This window comes from Musa acuminata, chromosome BXJ1-11 (assembly GCF_036884655.1).
Source record: "Musa acuminata AAA Group cultivar baxijiao chromosome BXJ1-11, Cavendish_Baxijiao_AAA, whole genome shotgun sequence".
NCBI classification, from domain to species: Eukaryota; Viridiplantae; Streptophyta; class Magnoliopsida; order Zingiberales; family Musaceae; genus Musa; species Musa acuminata.
In genome coordinates this window covers 23860879-23877462 of record NC_088337.1, presented here as the reverse complement: position 1 = coordinate 23877462, position 16584 = coordinate 23860879, and the positions used below count along the sequence as shown (strand labels likewise).

Below are 16584 nucleotides of genomic sequence, written 5' to 3'. Positions count from 1 at the left end.
GTTATACATATGATAAATATTTTCATTGGATAATCATTCATCCTAAAAGATTCGGTTATTAAATAAAAACTTAAAACATTTTTTATAAAATTTAGCATTTTCCTTCATGGCATATAGAATTGGAACTCACATGCCATATAAAAAGATTAAAATATTATTTGTTAAAATAAAATATACGATTATGATGACTAAAAATGGTACCATCACATTGAAAAAAAAAAAGAAGCACGTGGTATTTGAAATGTATGAAATATAATGTATTTTGAAGAGAATAACAAGAAACACAAGTCGTGTCTTTTGTTAAGTTAATTTTAGTCTACCAACTGTAATACTATTGACATCGATAGAAGATGTTGATAGAAGATAAAATTTTTTTAACTATATGAGAAAAATCTTTTATTCGGTTGAGAGAAATCTTTCCTTCTAATATGAGAGGGACATGTTAATGTATTTAAGTTTTTTTATTTCTATAATAAAAAAAATTTTAATAATTATTTTTATCATCTATTATTACCTTCATGCGATGTAGGTCAGCATCGAATGCATGACCCCTGTTGTCCATGGTGACGCCATCACGTTGCCTCCATCCACATCCGGTGCGCAATTAATTGGATAACAGTAATGTTACGACCTCGCTCATCAATGCGGCAAAATTTTCTTATATATCGTGTCACGTGATTTGCGGGCACTCGAATGGGCGCCCACAGCGAGCCTCCCGATGTTGGGCCTCCAAAGCCCACGTGGTCGAGAGGGTCGCCGTTGCCATTCTCGAATCTTCCCCGCCCTCTTCGTAGCATATTTACGGCCGCCGTTCTCCTCATTCCCTGTCCGTCCTCGTCCCCTTTGTTATTGTTCTTTCGTCGTCTTCATCCTCCGATCGAACAACGATGTCGGCTTACTTCGGTAAGTACCACGGTAAACGATCCCTCGTTCCATCTCATGTCCTCTGCTTTCTTTGGGGTTAGAGTGGATTATATCTCTCTGACCAAGAAAGGATGTTTTTATATCTCTTCTCCATGTGTCCATTCTTTATTCTCTTTTAGATAGATCGGGTCTCATGGATCTGTTTGGCGATTATATCTCGCTTTCTAATTAGATTTGTTACTGCTCAACTTATCTGTGCTTCTCTGAGATCGAAGCACAAACATGGTATGAAGTGCTAAATATTGATTCCTGGATCGTCTTGTTTCGATCGTATGGAAAATTTGGTGGTTGCTGCCGTATGGATGAAATCCATGAGGTTCGCAACTTTCACGCTTAGTTAGAAATCTGTCTTCCTATTCATCTGAATCCCTAATCATCAAAGTCTTTGATAGTGCATTTGATTCGTATCGAGCAGTTTGTTTGTGGTTAATGTTTCATCATTCACTCATGATCTCATCCCTTCACTCTATCGCTTTCACGTGAAAGTGAAAGCCACACATGTTTTAGAGATGCATCTCAATCCATCTTCATACGTACTAATGCAGGGTGTTTTGCACCTTTATGCCGTAGCTGAGGTGTCAGCATGGCATGGCTCGTCCCGAGTGCGCAAGATCACCAGCATGATCTCTGAGCTGGAGCGTATTGACTTGAAGTCGATCGAAAGGCCGTGACCCAGGTTCGTCGGGTTGCAGGTTGAAGATCACTCCTTTTGTCGTTCATCGGGTTCCTGCATACAGGTCGGTGTCGGAAAGGGACTTCTCGACCCGATCCCTTCGATGCTTAAGCTAGCAAGAGTTGGAGAGGGAGATTTGGAACGTGCGTGTGTGCCAGGTCCTCCCCCAGCATTGTTCCTGAGGGTAGCTTTTATACTTGTTCCTACGTGCGATTGTAGTAGCCTTAATGATCCTTGGTCGTCATCGTACGCGGGTATTTAATACCCGTTGACGTCGCGGGTGGTTGGCCCATATGTGGGGTGCAAGCGTCGTCTGGTCTACTCAATGTAGTCTCGTTCGGTGCTGCTTCCTGCCTTTTGTGTGGCCCGATACATGGTCGCGTCACCCCATATAGCCTGGAGCGAAGTGGGTGCAAAGGGATGGCATCAAACGACTGACTAGCCTCGGGCTCATGATGTTGAGTAGGCTCTGCCCGACACGTTGGCTTAGGGACATCATGCTAAGTCTTCATGCCGTGGTTGAAATATGTTATATCATTCTCTCCCCCCTAAAGGAGTTATGCCACAGGAGAATCGTGGGGCACAAGTTGGGGCTTCTGTGGGTCGGGTCCTCAGTCCCATCGACTGGGTGGATTACCTCGTCGCAAGTTTGGTCTTCGGCAAGGATTGGCTGAGGCATGGTCAGGTGGGCCGGGCAAGGTGTGCTCGGTAGGGATGGCTGATACAGGGTTGGCGAAGGCTAGCTGGGGCGTGGTTTTTTTGTGATCAACTATTTGCAAGGCGGATGGTGTCCCTTCGTTGGGGTGTCTGCTTGTTTTGATTTGGGGCGGTGGATCGTTTGATGTAGGATTGGTTTGATTGCTCTTGAGCGGGATAATGTATTTGTTGGGGAGTTGGGTTCGATCGCGTTGAAGCAAATGAATGGTCCTGTTGGGAAGTTCGGCTCGACCACATTGAAGCAGGAGAATGCACCTGCCGTGAGGTCTATTCAACCGCGTGGAAGCGGGAGAATGCACCTGCCATAAGGTTTGTTCGATCAAGTGGAAGCGGAAGAATGCACCTGTCGTGGGGTTTGGCTTGCTCGTGTTTGAAGCGGAAGAAGGGACCTGCTACGAGGTTTGCTTGATCGTGTTGAGTCGATGGACTGGCCGAGGCGTAGTCGACAAGGGCTGGTTGAAATTTAGTCGGCAAGGGTTGGTCGAAACTTAGTCGCAAGGGCTGGCCGAAACTTAGTCGGCGAGTGCTTGTCGAAACTTGGTTGGCAAGAATTAGTCGAGGCTTAGTCGACGAGGGCTGGTCGAGACTTAGTCGGCATGGATTGGCCAAGGCTTAGTCGGCAAGAGCTAGTCTAGGCTTAGTCAGCGAGGACTGGTTGAGGCTCAGTCGGTGAGGACTGGTCACAGTCGGCGAGGATTGACTGAGACTTAGTCGACAAGGACTGGTTGAGGCTTAGTTGGCGAGGGCTGATCGAGACTTAGTTAGCAAGGATTGGTCGAGGCTTAGTCAGCTAGGATTGGTCGAGACTGGTCGAGACTTAGTCGGCCGGGACTGGCCGAGGCTTAGTCGGCAAGGATTGGCTGAGTCGAGTTGGCAAGGCATCTGTATACGGGAAGCTTCATCTTCATGCGGGAAGTTAAATCTGTGGCAGCTGCTGGCGTGCCCTGACTCTTTTTGATGTGGCATCTTCGTCCTCATGATGAGAATGCTGCGTCGTTGCCCGTTGAGAGGCCAGTTCTGTGGGCATAATGTTTGAATAGTCGCGTCGATTCGTGAGTCCGCGTCTGTTTTTATAAGCTTTGGCTGCAGAGCTTAGCGGACTCTGTCTTCGATTTGGTTTCTCCCATCTGGCGCTTGGGATGTTCTTGGGTCCTTCTGGTACTTTTTGTCTCAATTTTCTCCATTGCTCGGCTGTTCCATCTAGTCTAGTCCCAGGATGTCTTCTTCCTCAAACTAGACGGTGACCTCTCCCATGGGGATGCCTTCTTCTGATGACCTCCTTCCTATTGCCTTTCGTCGGACCTCCAAGTGTCGGCGGGGGGCGAAGAAGTCAGCCACTTCCTTGCGGAACGTGGTCGACGTGAGCTCCTCTTCGGGGAGCCAACCCTTCAATGCTCCTTCGATCTCTCAGGACTTCGGGGAGACCCATGATTGCGGTTTCGTGGTAACCTCTTGACAATTGGAGGAGACCCACGATTGCGGTTCTATGGTAACCTCCTGGCAACTGGAGGAGCTATAGGACCGCTTCCAGGTCCCACCAGAGATTATCCTCGCTGTGCCCAGGTCCATCAATTCTGCCGGGGGTTTTGCCTCTCCTTGGATGCTTTAGAGGCGGCCTCGCGTCTCCCCCTTTCTCCCATGGTGGTTGCCTGCTTGGGGTATTGGTGGATTTCGCGGTCTCAAATGGCGCCCAACTCTTATCGTTTCGTGAGGGCTTTCCTCGGGGCCTGTGACCGCACGGGGATGGCGTTGTTTTGCGAGCTGTTCTGCTCGTGCTTTCGGTTGAGCCGAGGATCGAGTAGCTACTACCTGTCTCATAGTGCGGGATTCATAATCAGCGGGGCGAGCTCTTGTGCAAAGGGGTGGAGGGGTCAATACTTCGTTGTCGATGGTGATGGCGACTGGGGCTTCCTTGTAGCGTGGGGGGCGCATATCGTTGATAATGCACTGCCCTCCCTATATGTGGTGGAGGCCAAGAGTCTGGAGAAAATACGAGGGCTTTTTGCCTCGGGGGCCATAGAGCGATAGGAGGTTGTTTGATGGAGGTCGCCTCTTCACCGGCTTCATATGGTATGGCTATTCCTTTTGTTCTTCCACCGCTGCATCTTTTCGATGTGCTTCCGACATTAACATGGTATTCTCCGAGCAAGGGTGGACCTCCGGGTGATGAAGAGACCGTGCCTTTTGAATCCTACCTCTGGACTCGGCGAGGGGATGTCAGCGGGCAAGCAGCCAGCATGGGCTCGAGGTTCCCCCCACGACCCCTCCATCAAAGCCTCCGGGGGTCCTCCTAGAGCAAAGCCGAATCCTTTGGTTAAAATTCCACTTTCTCTAGCGTCCTCTGCTAGGGATCTTGATCCCGCGGTTGTATGGGATCGCGATCCTGTGGTTAGGGCTTTCTTGAGGCCCTTGTCTGATCTGGCCCCTGAGCCTCCGGAAGAAATTGTTGCTAGGCCGGCGCCGTCCTCCTTTCTGGTTGTTGATGTTGCAACGTTTGGGATCATGGCTCCAAGCATGGAGCTGCCTACCGAAGAGGGCCCTCCTCGGGACTTGACTCATCGGACCCATCTCTGGGTCAACGAGTGGCGATGCTTTCACGAGACGAGGCTGCGGCCGAGCCTCTAAGTCTCTAGGAGGAAGCTGCCCCTGAAGGCCTTTCGGTGATCCCTCCCTCCCTTTCATCCAGGGAGGCTTGTGTCAATCTGGAGTCTGCTGCCCGCCCATTCGTTGCCTCTGCTTCCTGGGGCTGGTCCACGTCTCCTAGTGTTTCGCTAAAGCCTCGCTGGGAGGGGCTCACCAAAGACCAGTGGCTTTGGGAGGAGGCTGGAGCGGTAGCCTCCTATTGTTGAGGGTTGCTGAGCCTGGCATTGGCTAGGCTAGTGTATCGTTGCTCGACGGAGGGGTTGGCGGATCTTTGCTTCCGCCATGAAGTCCTGGTGAGAGTGCTTGCTCGGGTGCTTCTGGTTGTTTCCTTCGTTTCCTCTGATTGACTTTGATTTCTCACAGCATTATCATTACATGACGACAGTCGTCGACCCCTTACGGGACGCAGGGGTGCTGATCAGCCAGTTCTCATGAGCCAACGTTGCATTGCGAGCCTAGTCAGAGCGGGCAAAAGAGGAGAAGGTCGTAGAGCTATCCTTGCTAAAAAATGATCTGAGTAGTTAAAAAATGAATATAGATCTGAGTAGTTAAAAAATGATTCTTTTTTTCATTTGTTAAAGATTAACTTTCATATTTGATTAAAAAATAATATTTTATAAAATATATAATTTTGATTAAATTAATTTTGATAATTTATCATAAGATCTCATATTAGTATCTTATTTTTACTATATATATATATATATATATATATATATATATATATATATATCGTAAACTCAAATAAAATCATGAGAAAACAAAATACATCATCGAAATATATCATATTTACAACTAGAAGACGTGTCTCTGGTCAAACCCGAACTTGGGCAATAAATTACGGTGTTTGGGAGTTGAAGTTGAATCAATACGATGGCGATGAAAAGGTTGACTCTTAATGACTGGTGGGTACGAGTAAAGATTCGTGCGTTGACATAGAGATCCTTTCCCATACTTCAAGAGAGTTCCATTAGCGCTAAGGGGGGAATCGGAGGGGAACCGTGTTCCGACGGTCCAGATCGGCCCTTCGCGAAACCTTCAAATAAAACGTCATCTATTCCTCTTCACCCTCTGCAGTTTGCTCTATGCAAAAGCAAAGCCTTATCCACGCCCCAAATCCTACCCCCTGCCACCATGATCATCTCGCCATCGCAAATTAGCGCGGTTATCTCCTATCTCTCCTCCTAAATCCTCTCGCGGACGTAGGTCGGTGTCATTCTCTATTTTCTCTTCTCCGTTCTCTTTTCCTCAAATAAGTGGTATGGTGGTGATGCTTTCTAGGTCTAGCTTCGATTTCCTTGGGTAAATGAGTGTTTTTGCATGTCCTTGGGTAAAATGTGAGGTTTTGGCGGTTCTCGTAGCTGTGCGAGAGCGTTCGTGCATGCGGTGCGAAGAGGGTTTTCGTTGTTATGAGTGAAGCATGGTGTGGATGGACCTGCGCATTTTGTTATTTTTGGTGATTGTCTAAGTGCAAAGATTCATCTTTATTTGATCATGTTTCTGTTTCTTGTCGAAGATCTGTTGCGAGTTTATTCACTGCGTAATTGTAAGTGAAAGAGAAGATAGAGAAAGCAAGGACTTTCACCTAGGTTTGGTGGAGGTGTCGCGACCATGGTGGAACAATTGAGTGTAGTTAGTTGCGTGCAAAAAGAATGAACGTTTTGTGTGTGGGTATGAGTCATCGACTAAGGTACTTCTCTTCGGAAATAGTACCGAAATACCGTGATTTAGAGCATACGGTGCCAAGGTTGATTAAAATTCATGTGCATGATAAAGAATTTTATCTGTCACATGAATCACAATATTAATTCTTTTTTCTATTCAAGCTTTTTCTTTTTCATTTTATCTTTTGTGTTGATTGTTGAAGTGCCTCAATTCTTTGGATCTGCATATGTTGAAACTCTTAGTGTAGCAGGTCCCATTATTTTATCTTGGTGAAAGTTGCTTGTTATAGCTATGCAAAGTATTTCTTGCAAAACATTTGAACTTACCTGTTGGACAGGTCCTCAGAACAAAATCTAGATGTAAAATGTCAAAACTGTCCTGAATCTGGAAATCTCATGTGGTTTGTTAGTGTCTTTAGCTTAAGTTATTGTCACCTGATAAGGTCATTGTTAGATGGCTTTGAAACGATTATATTGGTTATGTGAACTTGAAACTCTCTTTAACTGAGAAAAAGCCTAATTAAATTACTCTTGATACAACAATGCTTGAATCTGCTGATCTTAGTTTTCACCTTGCTGATTGCACTTTGTAATACAACATTTTCTTTAAGATTTAGGAGTTGTTTATGTCTGCCTACATATTCATAGATTGGAACAATCTGTGGATTATCTAGAGTTTTCTTTTTATGTAGCTTCTTTGTAGGTGATGTCATTGTGACAGTATGCCTTCACAGTTTTCTGTTTTGTTTCTAGGTGATAATGTTCCATTCATTTTAATGGCTTCTACTTTTAGCACCATGTCCACAATAGGCTCTTTGGGTGTTGCTACTTGTCTTCATGCCGACAAGACTTCTGTTGAAAAGTTCTCCAAGTTCTCTTCACTTGCTTCCATATCTTCTGGTTCAACAAGCAGCAGAAGGCAGAACTTGCTAATGCAGAAGAGGTGCAATTCTAGGATCAGAGCTATGGCAAAGAGTTGTACTTTAACAAGGATGGCTCTGCCATTAAGAAGCTACAGGTAAGCTTTTGTAAGGGATTCCTACATGTTTATCTGAATCAGAAAATGTTACTTTTTCTTGTGATCCTTTTTTTTAAATGAAAAATAATGCTTATCTGAATCAAAAAATGTTGTTTCTTATTTAAAACCTCCCATACGATGTCTTAATGAACCATAATACCGTTGCATTATTATTGTTCTTCCAATCCCTCCTTTTAATGAATAAAGTTATTTAGGATGTAGGCAATAGTTTACTATATGCAATTAGATGAACTCGACAAACATCCACACAATAAATGTGATTATAACAATCACATATATGAAGCCTAATCCTGGCCAAACGAATCTGACGATTTGAGTTGGCTTAGTCATAATCACGAGTTTGAACTCAACCTAGGTCAAGGGAAACCTATGGAAACCATTTTTTCATAAAGGGAACCTATTAAAAAATGGTTTTCATATGTTTCCCTCGGCTAGGTTGAGTTCAAACTCGTGATTGACTAAGCCAACTCAAATCGTCGGATTCGTTTGGCTAGGATTTGGTTTCATATCGAGCCGATCGATGCTCAGATTTCTACCTCTTCGTTGCCTTCGGTGAAAGCGCAATTAAGAAGCCCCCTTCTTGCTATCACCCTCGTCCTCACTATCGAATTTACCACTGAAGTAAAGTAAATCCCTCCTACTTGTCTCTTCCATTTTAGTACTTTTGCGCCAAACACTGAAGGCTTGAGTCGTTCTTGATCAAAAGCAGTTCAACACTCGTCTATTAGCCGTCCGAATAATCGCCTAGCGCCTCCTCCTGCCATTGCCTCTCTTGAGCCAGCAATTATAAGTCCTCTCAGTTCATCGCTTACTCTCTTACCCGACCAACTCAGTATAATTATTTATCCTCTCTAACAAAACTTATTGATTATTGATCAAAATGCTTTGAATTTATTATAATCACATTTATCGTGTGGATGTTTGTCGAGTTCATCCAGCTGCATATAGTAAACTATTACCTACATCCTGGATAACTTTATCCATTAAACTCGGAGGAGGGATTATTAGAACAACAATAATACAACGGTATTATGGTTTATTAAGACAGTATGAGAGGTTTCAGATAAGAAAGCAATATTTTCTGATGCAGATAAATACTATTTCTAATTTTAAAAAAAGAGGATCACAAGAAAAAGAAGGATTTAGATAAGCCCACAATTCACCCAAAAGGAAAAAAAATGACAAATAGTTGGCTAGACTTGTCACAAGCTAGGAAGATAATATCCTTGACAGAATTTAAACAATTAATCAATATGATGTTTACAAAATTTTGACTAGGCACCAACTGGTGAATACTTGACAAACTTTCTTGGTGAAAAGATATCAATTAAACTTCTTTGCATCGATCTCTTGCGCTTGAGACTTTTCACCTTCCTTCCCTTTCATGACTTGCTTTATCCCTTCCTGGTACGCTTATATAAAGCTTTTAAGTGCATCTTTGTATACACATGCTGCATAGCAGGCCTTAATGTCTCCATTCCACCTCAAGTTGCTATTGCAAGATCTCCCAATGTTGATGGTTCTCTTCTTTTAGATGTAGTCTTATCTTGACGAAGTCCACCATCATCATTTGTGACCTTTTTATAGTCATTCGGTCTAAGATCGAGACCAATATCCCGCACCCAACTAGCAACATAAAGTCTAGATGCTTCTTTCAAGACATATCATCGCTCTCTCCATGTGAGTTTCACCAGGAAAGAAGTTTAGTTGATATCTTTTAATCAGAAAAGATTGTCGGGTATTTACCAACTGATGCCTAATCAAGATTTGGTTAACATCATATAGATTAATTGTTTGAAGTATATCAAGGATATAATCTTCCTGGCTTGTCACAGGCCTAGCCAACTATTTGTCATATTTTTTTCCCTCTTGGTGACTTGTGGGCTTATTTGAATCTTTCTTTTTCCTATGATTCTCTTTTTTGAAAATGAAAAATGGTGTTTATCTGAATCAGAAAATATTGCTTTCTTATCTGAAACCTCTTATACTGTCTTAATGGACCATAATGTCGTTGCTTTATTATTGTTATTTCAATCCCTTCTCAGAGTTTAATGGATAAATTTATCTAGGATGTAGGAAATAGTTTACTATGTACAACTGTTTGAACTCAACAAACATCTATATAATAAACATGATTATAACAAATTCAAAGTTATCTAGGATGTAGGCAGCATGTTTGGAGGAGGGTCGGAGGTGAGGGTGTTGGTGGTGGATGACTCCCCAGTGGAGAGAAGCACGGTGGAAGGCTTGCTCAAGAAGAGTGGAGCCATGTTTCAAGGGTGAGGCGAGGCCTGAGCACCTCGTTTCATGTCCAAGCACCTCGCTTCAAAGAGGTGCCGCTTGGGCGTTCGCCCGAGCCCAAGTGTCGGGTGCTTCGGGCGAGCGCCCGGGTTAAGCCAAGCGACCGAACCAGTGTTTTATGTCTGGTTCGGTCTTCGGTGCTTTAGTTGGTTCAATCGAACCAACTAAAGCACCGATATCAGCCTCTCAGCATCCCTCTCGCGACTTCCTCAACCTTAACCCTACTCGCGATTCTGCCGCTGACATTTCCTCTTTGCTGTCGCTGCCTCTGCCTCTATCCGCTGTCGTTGCCATTGTCGCTGCTTGTCATTGCTATTGCTGCTTGTCGCCGATGCTACCGTTGCCATTATTGTTGCTCTCGCTCTTACGCCGCTACTGCTACTGCTTCTCGCATTCAGCAGTCTCAGTCTTACTCTTACACTACGCCCCCGCTACTGTTGCTCGCTGCTACCGCTACCGCCATCGCTGACACTACCGTTGCTGTCGCTGCTTGCCACTATCGTCGCTTCCGCTCCCGCTCCCGCTGCCACTACTCGTCGCCACTGTTACTCTTACTCCCTCTTCTCACATTGACTCGATAGTATACTGTTAACAGTATATTAACAGTATAGTGTTAACTGTCTACCATTAACAATATTTTTTTATTTATTGTTGATTTTTATTTGTTCGAAATTATTGTTATTCTTTTGAATTTTGAGATTTTTTGTTAATGTGATATTGTGATTCTATAAGCTTTTTTAATTTAAGATTATATTTTTATTTAAATAATTATATTTATTAATTATATTATATATTTTTATATTTTAGCGTCTTGCTTCGCTCGGGTGAGCGCCTAGCACCTCAGGCTTTTTTGGGCTTTGGCACCAAACGCTTTTTAAATCACTGCACTAAGATAATTCTGATTTTTCAATATGGAAGCTTGTTTTGTTAAATGTCTTTGAGATTTTCAGCTTTCTTTTTGAGTTGAGATAAAAAAATAGATCACTCTTTTGCAGATGATATAGTGGTCTATATTACTTGTCTTCATTTCATTACAATTTTACATACTCTGTTTCGTTGAGTTATAATTTTGAATGTACATTTATCTATAAAATGTTATTAGCATCATATTTTTTTATGATGCAGACTATATAATGCAGTGGTTATGAAATTGTAATGACTTGAGTCATTTGGACTTTTGAGTGTATGGCCACCCACTTCAATCTGCTTTGGGTTATTATGATGCTATATAATTCCCTCAAGTTGTAAGTTATTCGTTGGTGCTCTTTCTTCTTTGTAACTTTAGTCTCGAAAGTTAAAATGTCTAAATTATATCGTCGGTGATGATGTTCTTAGTAATATCGGTGACTTTGACGACATATGTTGATTGGGATTTTCGTACATTAACTTTCAAGGTATAAATTGGGCACTGATTAGACACTTAAATGGTCTGCCTCTCCTTCGTTTAGAATTTAGTTTTAGATATACATCCTTCCGCTGGTTAAATTTCTATTGGGTTTCTTCCATATATAACCATTATAGATATGCAAATTTGCAATGACACCTTATTGTTAAGATTGAGATTTCAGTAGGTTTTGTAATGCATATGCTTTTTCTTCAATTCTTGGAATTGGTGTGTATTACCTAAGCTAAAATTCATTTGAAATGTGAAAAGGAATCTAGAAGGGACTAAAGTATGAGATCTACACAACAATGTTCGCAATACCGTACCGTACCGGTATTTCGACCTGGGCTCGGTACCGGTACGGTACGGTATATCGAGCGGTACACCCAGGTGTATCGAGTACTGTAGCATTGCTACAGTGCTACAGTAACTGCTACAGTGCTCGGACCGGTAACAGTCGGTCCGCGTATCGAAAATCTGTCGGACCAGTACGTACCGCCCGTACCGGGCGGTACGGCTCGGTACGGCAAACCCTGCTACACAAGTTATCCTCTAGGATCAATCTCAGACCCATAGCTAATTAATCCACTCAATCATTTTAAGAACATAGTTTTGAATCGATGCCCCCTTAGTCCATCCTTGCGTGTAAGAGACTCTTGGATAGATGAGTCATTCCCTCTTCCTCAAACAATTTGCGAAGATGAAGGATTGATCTAGCATTTATCTTTTCATGTTGTCTCTATAAATCGGGAGTCATAGAGGCCAACATGCAACATTGAGCTAGAGTAGAATCATCTACATACTTCATGCAGCAAGCAATTTCTTCCTCACTTGCCCTTTTCCCAAGCTCGGGCATTATCTCATCAAGGACATATGCGATTTTTTCCACTGAGAATAATTCTCAAATTGTAGAGGTTGTAGAGCCAATCCACATAGTTCGAACCAGTGAGACAGTTGACATCAAGTATGCAACGTAAGGGGTTTGGAAGTGATATTTTTTTAGAAAAATAAAGATGTAGTAGAAAATTAATAACAAGCAGACTTTTTTATTTTTAAAAAATTAAGATATGAACTTTTATCTTAAGAAGCTCTCGTTATTTTCTCGCGAAACACCCAACATCCTCTGGCATATGAATAAAAAATTTTAGTAGATTTCTAACATGGATTTGAATCTAATTGGCATCTTGGCATGACCTCGAGGGGCTTAACCAATCATACTAAGCCCAAAGAGTGGGGAATTATTGTCAATCATAACTCCTTGCTATTCTCGTCTTGTTAGGTCTCCAAATCATCATGGCCTTGAGGGATTCGTCAACCATGATGCTCAGTTAAGTTAATACCATCATTACAAAATAAGTGTGATTCGATGATATACCCTCTAGGGACTCGACCAAGTGTATCATGTCCTCACATCACCGGTGAAATCTCTATATGATAGGCGAAATCTTAAAACTCAATATAGGTAAGCCTCGAGGGACTCGACCAACTCAGCCCATATTGAAAAATAATTTTCGCCTTTAATGATGGAAGGTCACATGGGTCAATCTCATTATCTCACATTTACTAACCTAATATTATTACTAGAGGAATTTTTTGATTTGATTTGATCTCAGCTAAATATAACACGTCACACACACACACACATATACACATATATATATATATATGTATATATATATATATATATATGTATATATATATACCTAGTAGGTGCAGAAATGAATATATATTGTATATATATAAATATTCACATCAGATGATCATGGACCAGGAATTAGCATGATCATGCCTGTGCCAAAAGGCTTAATCGCAAAAAAAAGAAAAACTTTGTGTCTTAGCCAGGGTCTGCAGTACCGAACTGTACCGCCCGGTACGGGCGGTACGTACCGGTCCGACTGGTTGCCGGTATGCGGACCACCTGTTACCGGTCAGAGTGCACTGTAGCAGTGCTACTGTACTCGGCACACCTGAGTGTACCGCTCGGTACACCTGGGTGTACCGCTCGGTACACCTGGGTGTACCGCTCGGTATACCGTACGGTACGGTATTGCGAACCTTGGTCTTAGCATATCTCTATGCCCAATGATCTTTCGTCTTGTCCTCATCGATCCCATTGGCAACTCCACGCTCCTGTCGTACATTGTCGTGCAATTACAATTTAATTACAGATATGCAGGCCCAAAATGTATATTTTATACAAATAAGAAACCTTGATCTCATCGAGGGGAGGTACAATTTGAGGGAGATACAATTTTGTTATAGGTTGGATTTAATGAGAGAGAGGAGGCTCGCAGGCCCTAATAAATCACCACATGCATACATACACAAGCATCCACACATGGTCCATGATCATCCGCTCACAACATACATCGCATGTATGTATGTATATGTATATATACATATACATACATATATATATACATATACATACATATATATTGATACATATATATATATATATAGTATATATATGTATACATGTATACATATATATGTATGTATATGTATATATACACATACATACATACATGTATACATATATATATAGTATATATACATATATAAAAGGCGAACTAGGCGATAATTAATTAAACTCTTTAATTAATTTTAGGTTAATTGTTAATCCCCATTGAAAAACCCTAGCGGCCAAAGTGACCATCGTCAAGAAACCCTAATTACCGGGTAACCTTGGTCGCTAGGAATTTTTACATGAGTCTTTTTTATTTGTTGTTGGCCACAAGTGGTTCGACGGGGTGACTGTGTCAGCATGTGAGTGGTGATGGATTTGTATGTCGTGGTGGGCTCTCTGCTATTATACAACTGACCACCGATGTTATAAGTCCCTTCAATTTCACTCTCTTTGAACGGAGTTGTGTGCGTTGCCCTGTACAATCTACCTAGTTCCTTTGGAAATTGACTTCGTTTAACATGTCTATCCACTTCTCATGTGCTATACTTATGAGGAGTGTCGATGTCCGTGCACCTTGTGTGTCCTTGAACGATGGACGACAATGCAATCGGGATAGGAGTGGGGGCTGCTTTCAAACTTCGAAGTAATACTTGATTGGTTAAACTATATATCGTGGCTCGAGAGACCGGCCGAGCCCACTCGGCCCAGGTTGAGTTCAAACTCATGATTATGACTAAGCCAACTCAAATCACTAAAGTCGTTTGGGCAGGATTAGGCTTCATATCGAGTTGATGGTGCTTATATTTCTACCTCTCCACTGCCTTCGATAACAACGCGGTCAAGAAGCCCCCTCCTTGTCGTCACCCTCGTCCTCACCATCGAATTTACCACTGAAGTGAAGTAAACCCATCCTCCTCCTCACTCGATCAGAAGTAGTTCAACACTCGCCTCTTAGTCGCCCAAATAATCGCCTGGCGCCTCCTCCCGCCATTGCCTCTCTTGGGTCAGCAACTACTGGTCCTCTCAGTTCATCACCCGCCCGCCTACCTGACCAACTCAGTATAATTATTTATCCTCTCTAACAAGACTTATTGATTATTGATTGAGATGCTTTGAATTTGTTATAATCACGTTTATCATGTAGATGCTTGTTAAGTTCATCCAGCTGCATATAGTAAACTATTGCTTGCATCCTAGATAACTTTATCCATTAAACTATGAGGAGGGATTGGAAGAACAACAATAATGTGACAGTATTATGGTTTATTAAGACATAGTATGGAAGGTTTCAAATAAGAAAATACTATTTTCTTCTCTTATGTTGATAAAGATTATGTCCCCTAAGCTTAAACTTTATATTAGGTTTTGGAAGAGGAGCCCTGTTGTTTGCTTTTTATTTACCACATATTATGAAGCATTATATGTTACTGTAATCTCTTGCTTCTTCTAGCCTTATATCCAAGGAGGAAAAATAAAATCACTTTTGGAGGTTTTAGTAATTTTTACTAGATTTAAGAAGAATATTAATATGAAGATAACATTTTAGAAATATTCTGTAAGAATAGACACACATCAGGTGAAACTACTTGCCGCTCATGATTTAGATTCGATCTTTGTGGGAGATAACAGTTGAATGCTGTTGTGGGTTGTTGTTGTGGATGGTGATTTTGACATTTGTACTGAATGCTACTAAAGCCGTCTAGTTGGCTAACATTTATTGGTCCAAATGGTAAAAGTTGCAGAACTTGGTTCAGTCTGCATGAGATTGTATAAGCAGAACTTTGTAAAATCCTTTGAGATGCGTAAAAGAAATATGTGGTATTGGAAGGCCTTCAAGTGATGTCCTCTATACCTTTTGGAGTAAGGAGTTTTTTTTTTTTTGGGAGTAGCAACATTTTAAGATTACTTTGCATGTTGATTTATTCTTATTTCTTGGTCTATGTTTCATTACATTGTTATCTTGCCTACCAAGACGAATGAAATAGGTGCAGTAGAAATGTGATGCTTAATATTTTGCTTTTGCATTGATGTAGGTTCATTGAGTTGAGATAGATCAGGATGAAGCTGAGGGTGGTATGTAGGAAACTATATGATTATGTTTGCTATGATCTAAAGGAAATTGCTTTTCCTTCCTCTCTGCCTGATCCCCCACGTATCAAGAAACGAAGGAAACTCACATGGAGAGAGTGATGGTGTGTCTTGAAGGAAGCATCAAGACTTTATGCTGCTAGCTGGGTGCGGGATATTGGTCCCGATCTTAGACCGAATGACTATAAAAAGGTCACAAATGACGATGGTGGAAGTCATCAAGATAAGACTACATCTGAAAGAAGAGAACCATCAACATTGGAAGATCTTGCAGTGGCAGCTCGAGGTGGAATGGAGACATTAAGGCCTGCTTTGCAGCGTGTGTATATGATGCGTGCCTCAACATACAGAGATACACTAAAAAGCTTTATTCAAGGGTACCATGAAGGGATAAAGCAAGTCATGGAAGGGAAGAAAGGTGAAAAGTCTCAGGCGCAAGAGAACAATGCAAAGAAGTCCAATTGATATCTTGTCACCAAGAAAGTTTGTTAGGTATTCACCGGCTGGTGCCCAGTCGAAATTTTGTAAACATCATATAGATTAATTCTTTTAATTCTATCGATGATATTATCTTTTTTAGCTTGTGATACGTCTAGCCAACTATTTGTGATATATTTTTTCCTTCTGGGTGAATTGTAGGTTTATCTGAATCTTTTTTTTTCTTGTGATCCTCATTTTTAAAAATGAAAAATTTTAAGATACATTTTACAATTAATTGTTCAAACTTGTGTTTGTTGGATT

General features: G+C 41.9%; 1 protein-coding gene across 3 annotated transcripts; it reads left to right on the top strand.

The window, feature by feature from the left end:
* Positions 1-712: 712 nt before the first annotated feature.
* Positions 713-16422, top strand: LOC135586337 (uncharacterized). 3 transcript variants are annotated; one of them, XM_065090098.1, is made up of 7 exons: positions 713-903; positions 1470-4384; positions 4465-5250; positions 5343-5440; positions 7375-7639; positions 11087-11205; positions 15789-16422. In XM_065090098.1, the coding sequence occupies exons 3-6, from the start codon at positions 5240-5242 to the stop codon at positions 11115-11117; spliced, it is 405 nt and encodes a 134-aa protein (XP_064946170.1). In that variant the 5' UTR covers positions 713-903; positions 1470-4384; positions 4465-5239; the 3' UTR covers positions 11118-11205; positions 15789-16422. The 3 variants fall into 3 exon arrangements, with proteins under 3 accessions (XP_064946170.1, XP_064946168.1, XP_064946171.1); XM_065090099.1 differs by lacking the exons at positions 1470-4384; positions 4465-5250; positions 5343-5440 and having other exon boundaries at positions 718-903; XM_065090096.1 differs by lacking the exons at positions 1470-4384; positions 4465-5250; positions 5343-5440; positions 11087-11205 and having other exon boundaries at positions 7415-7639.
* The last annotated feature ends 162 nt before the right edge of the window (positions 16423-16584 follow it).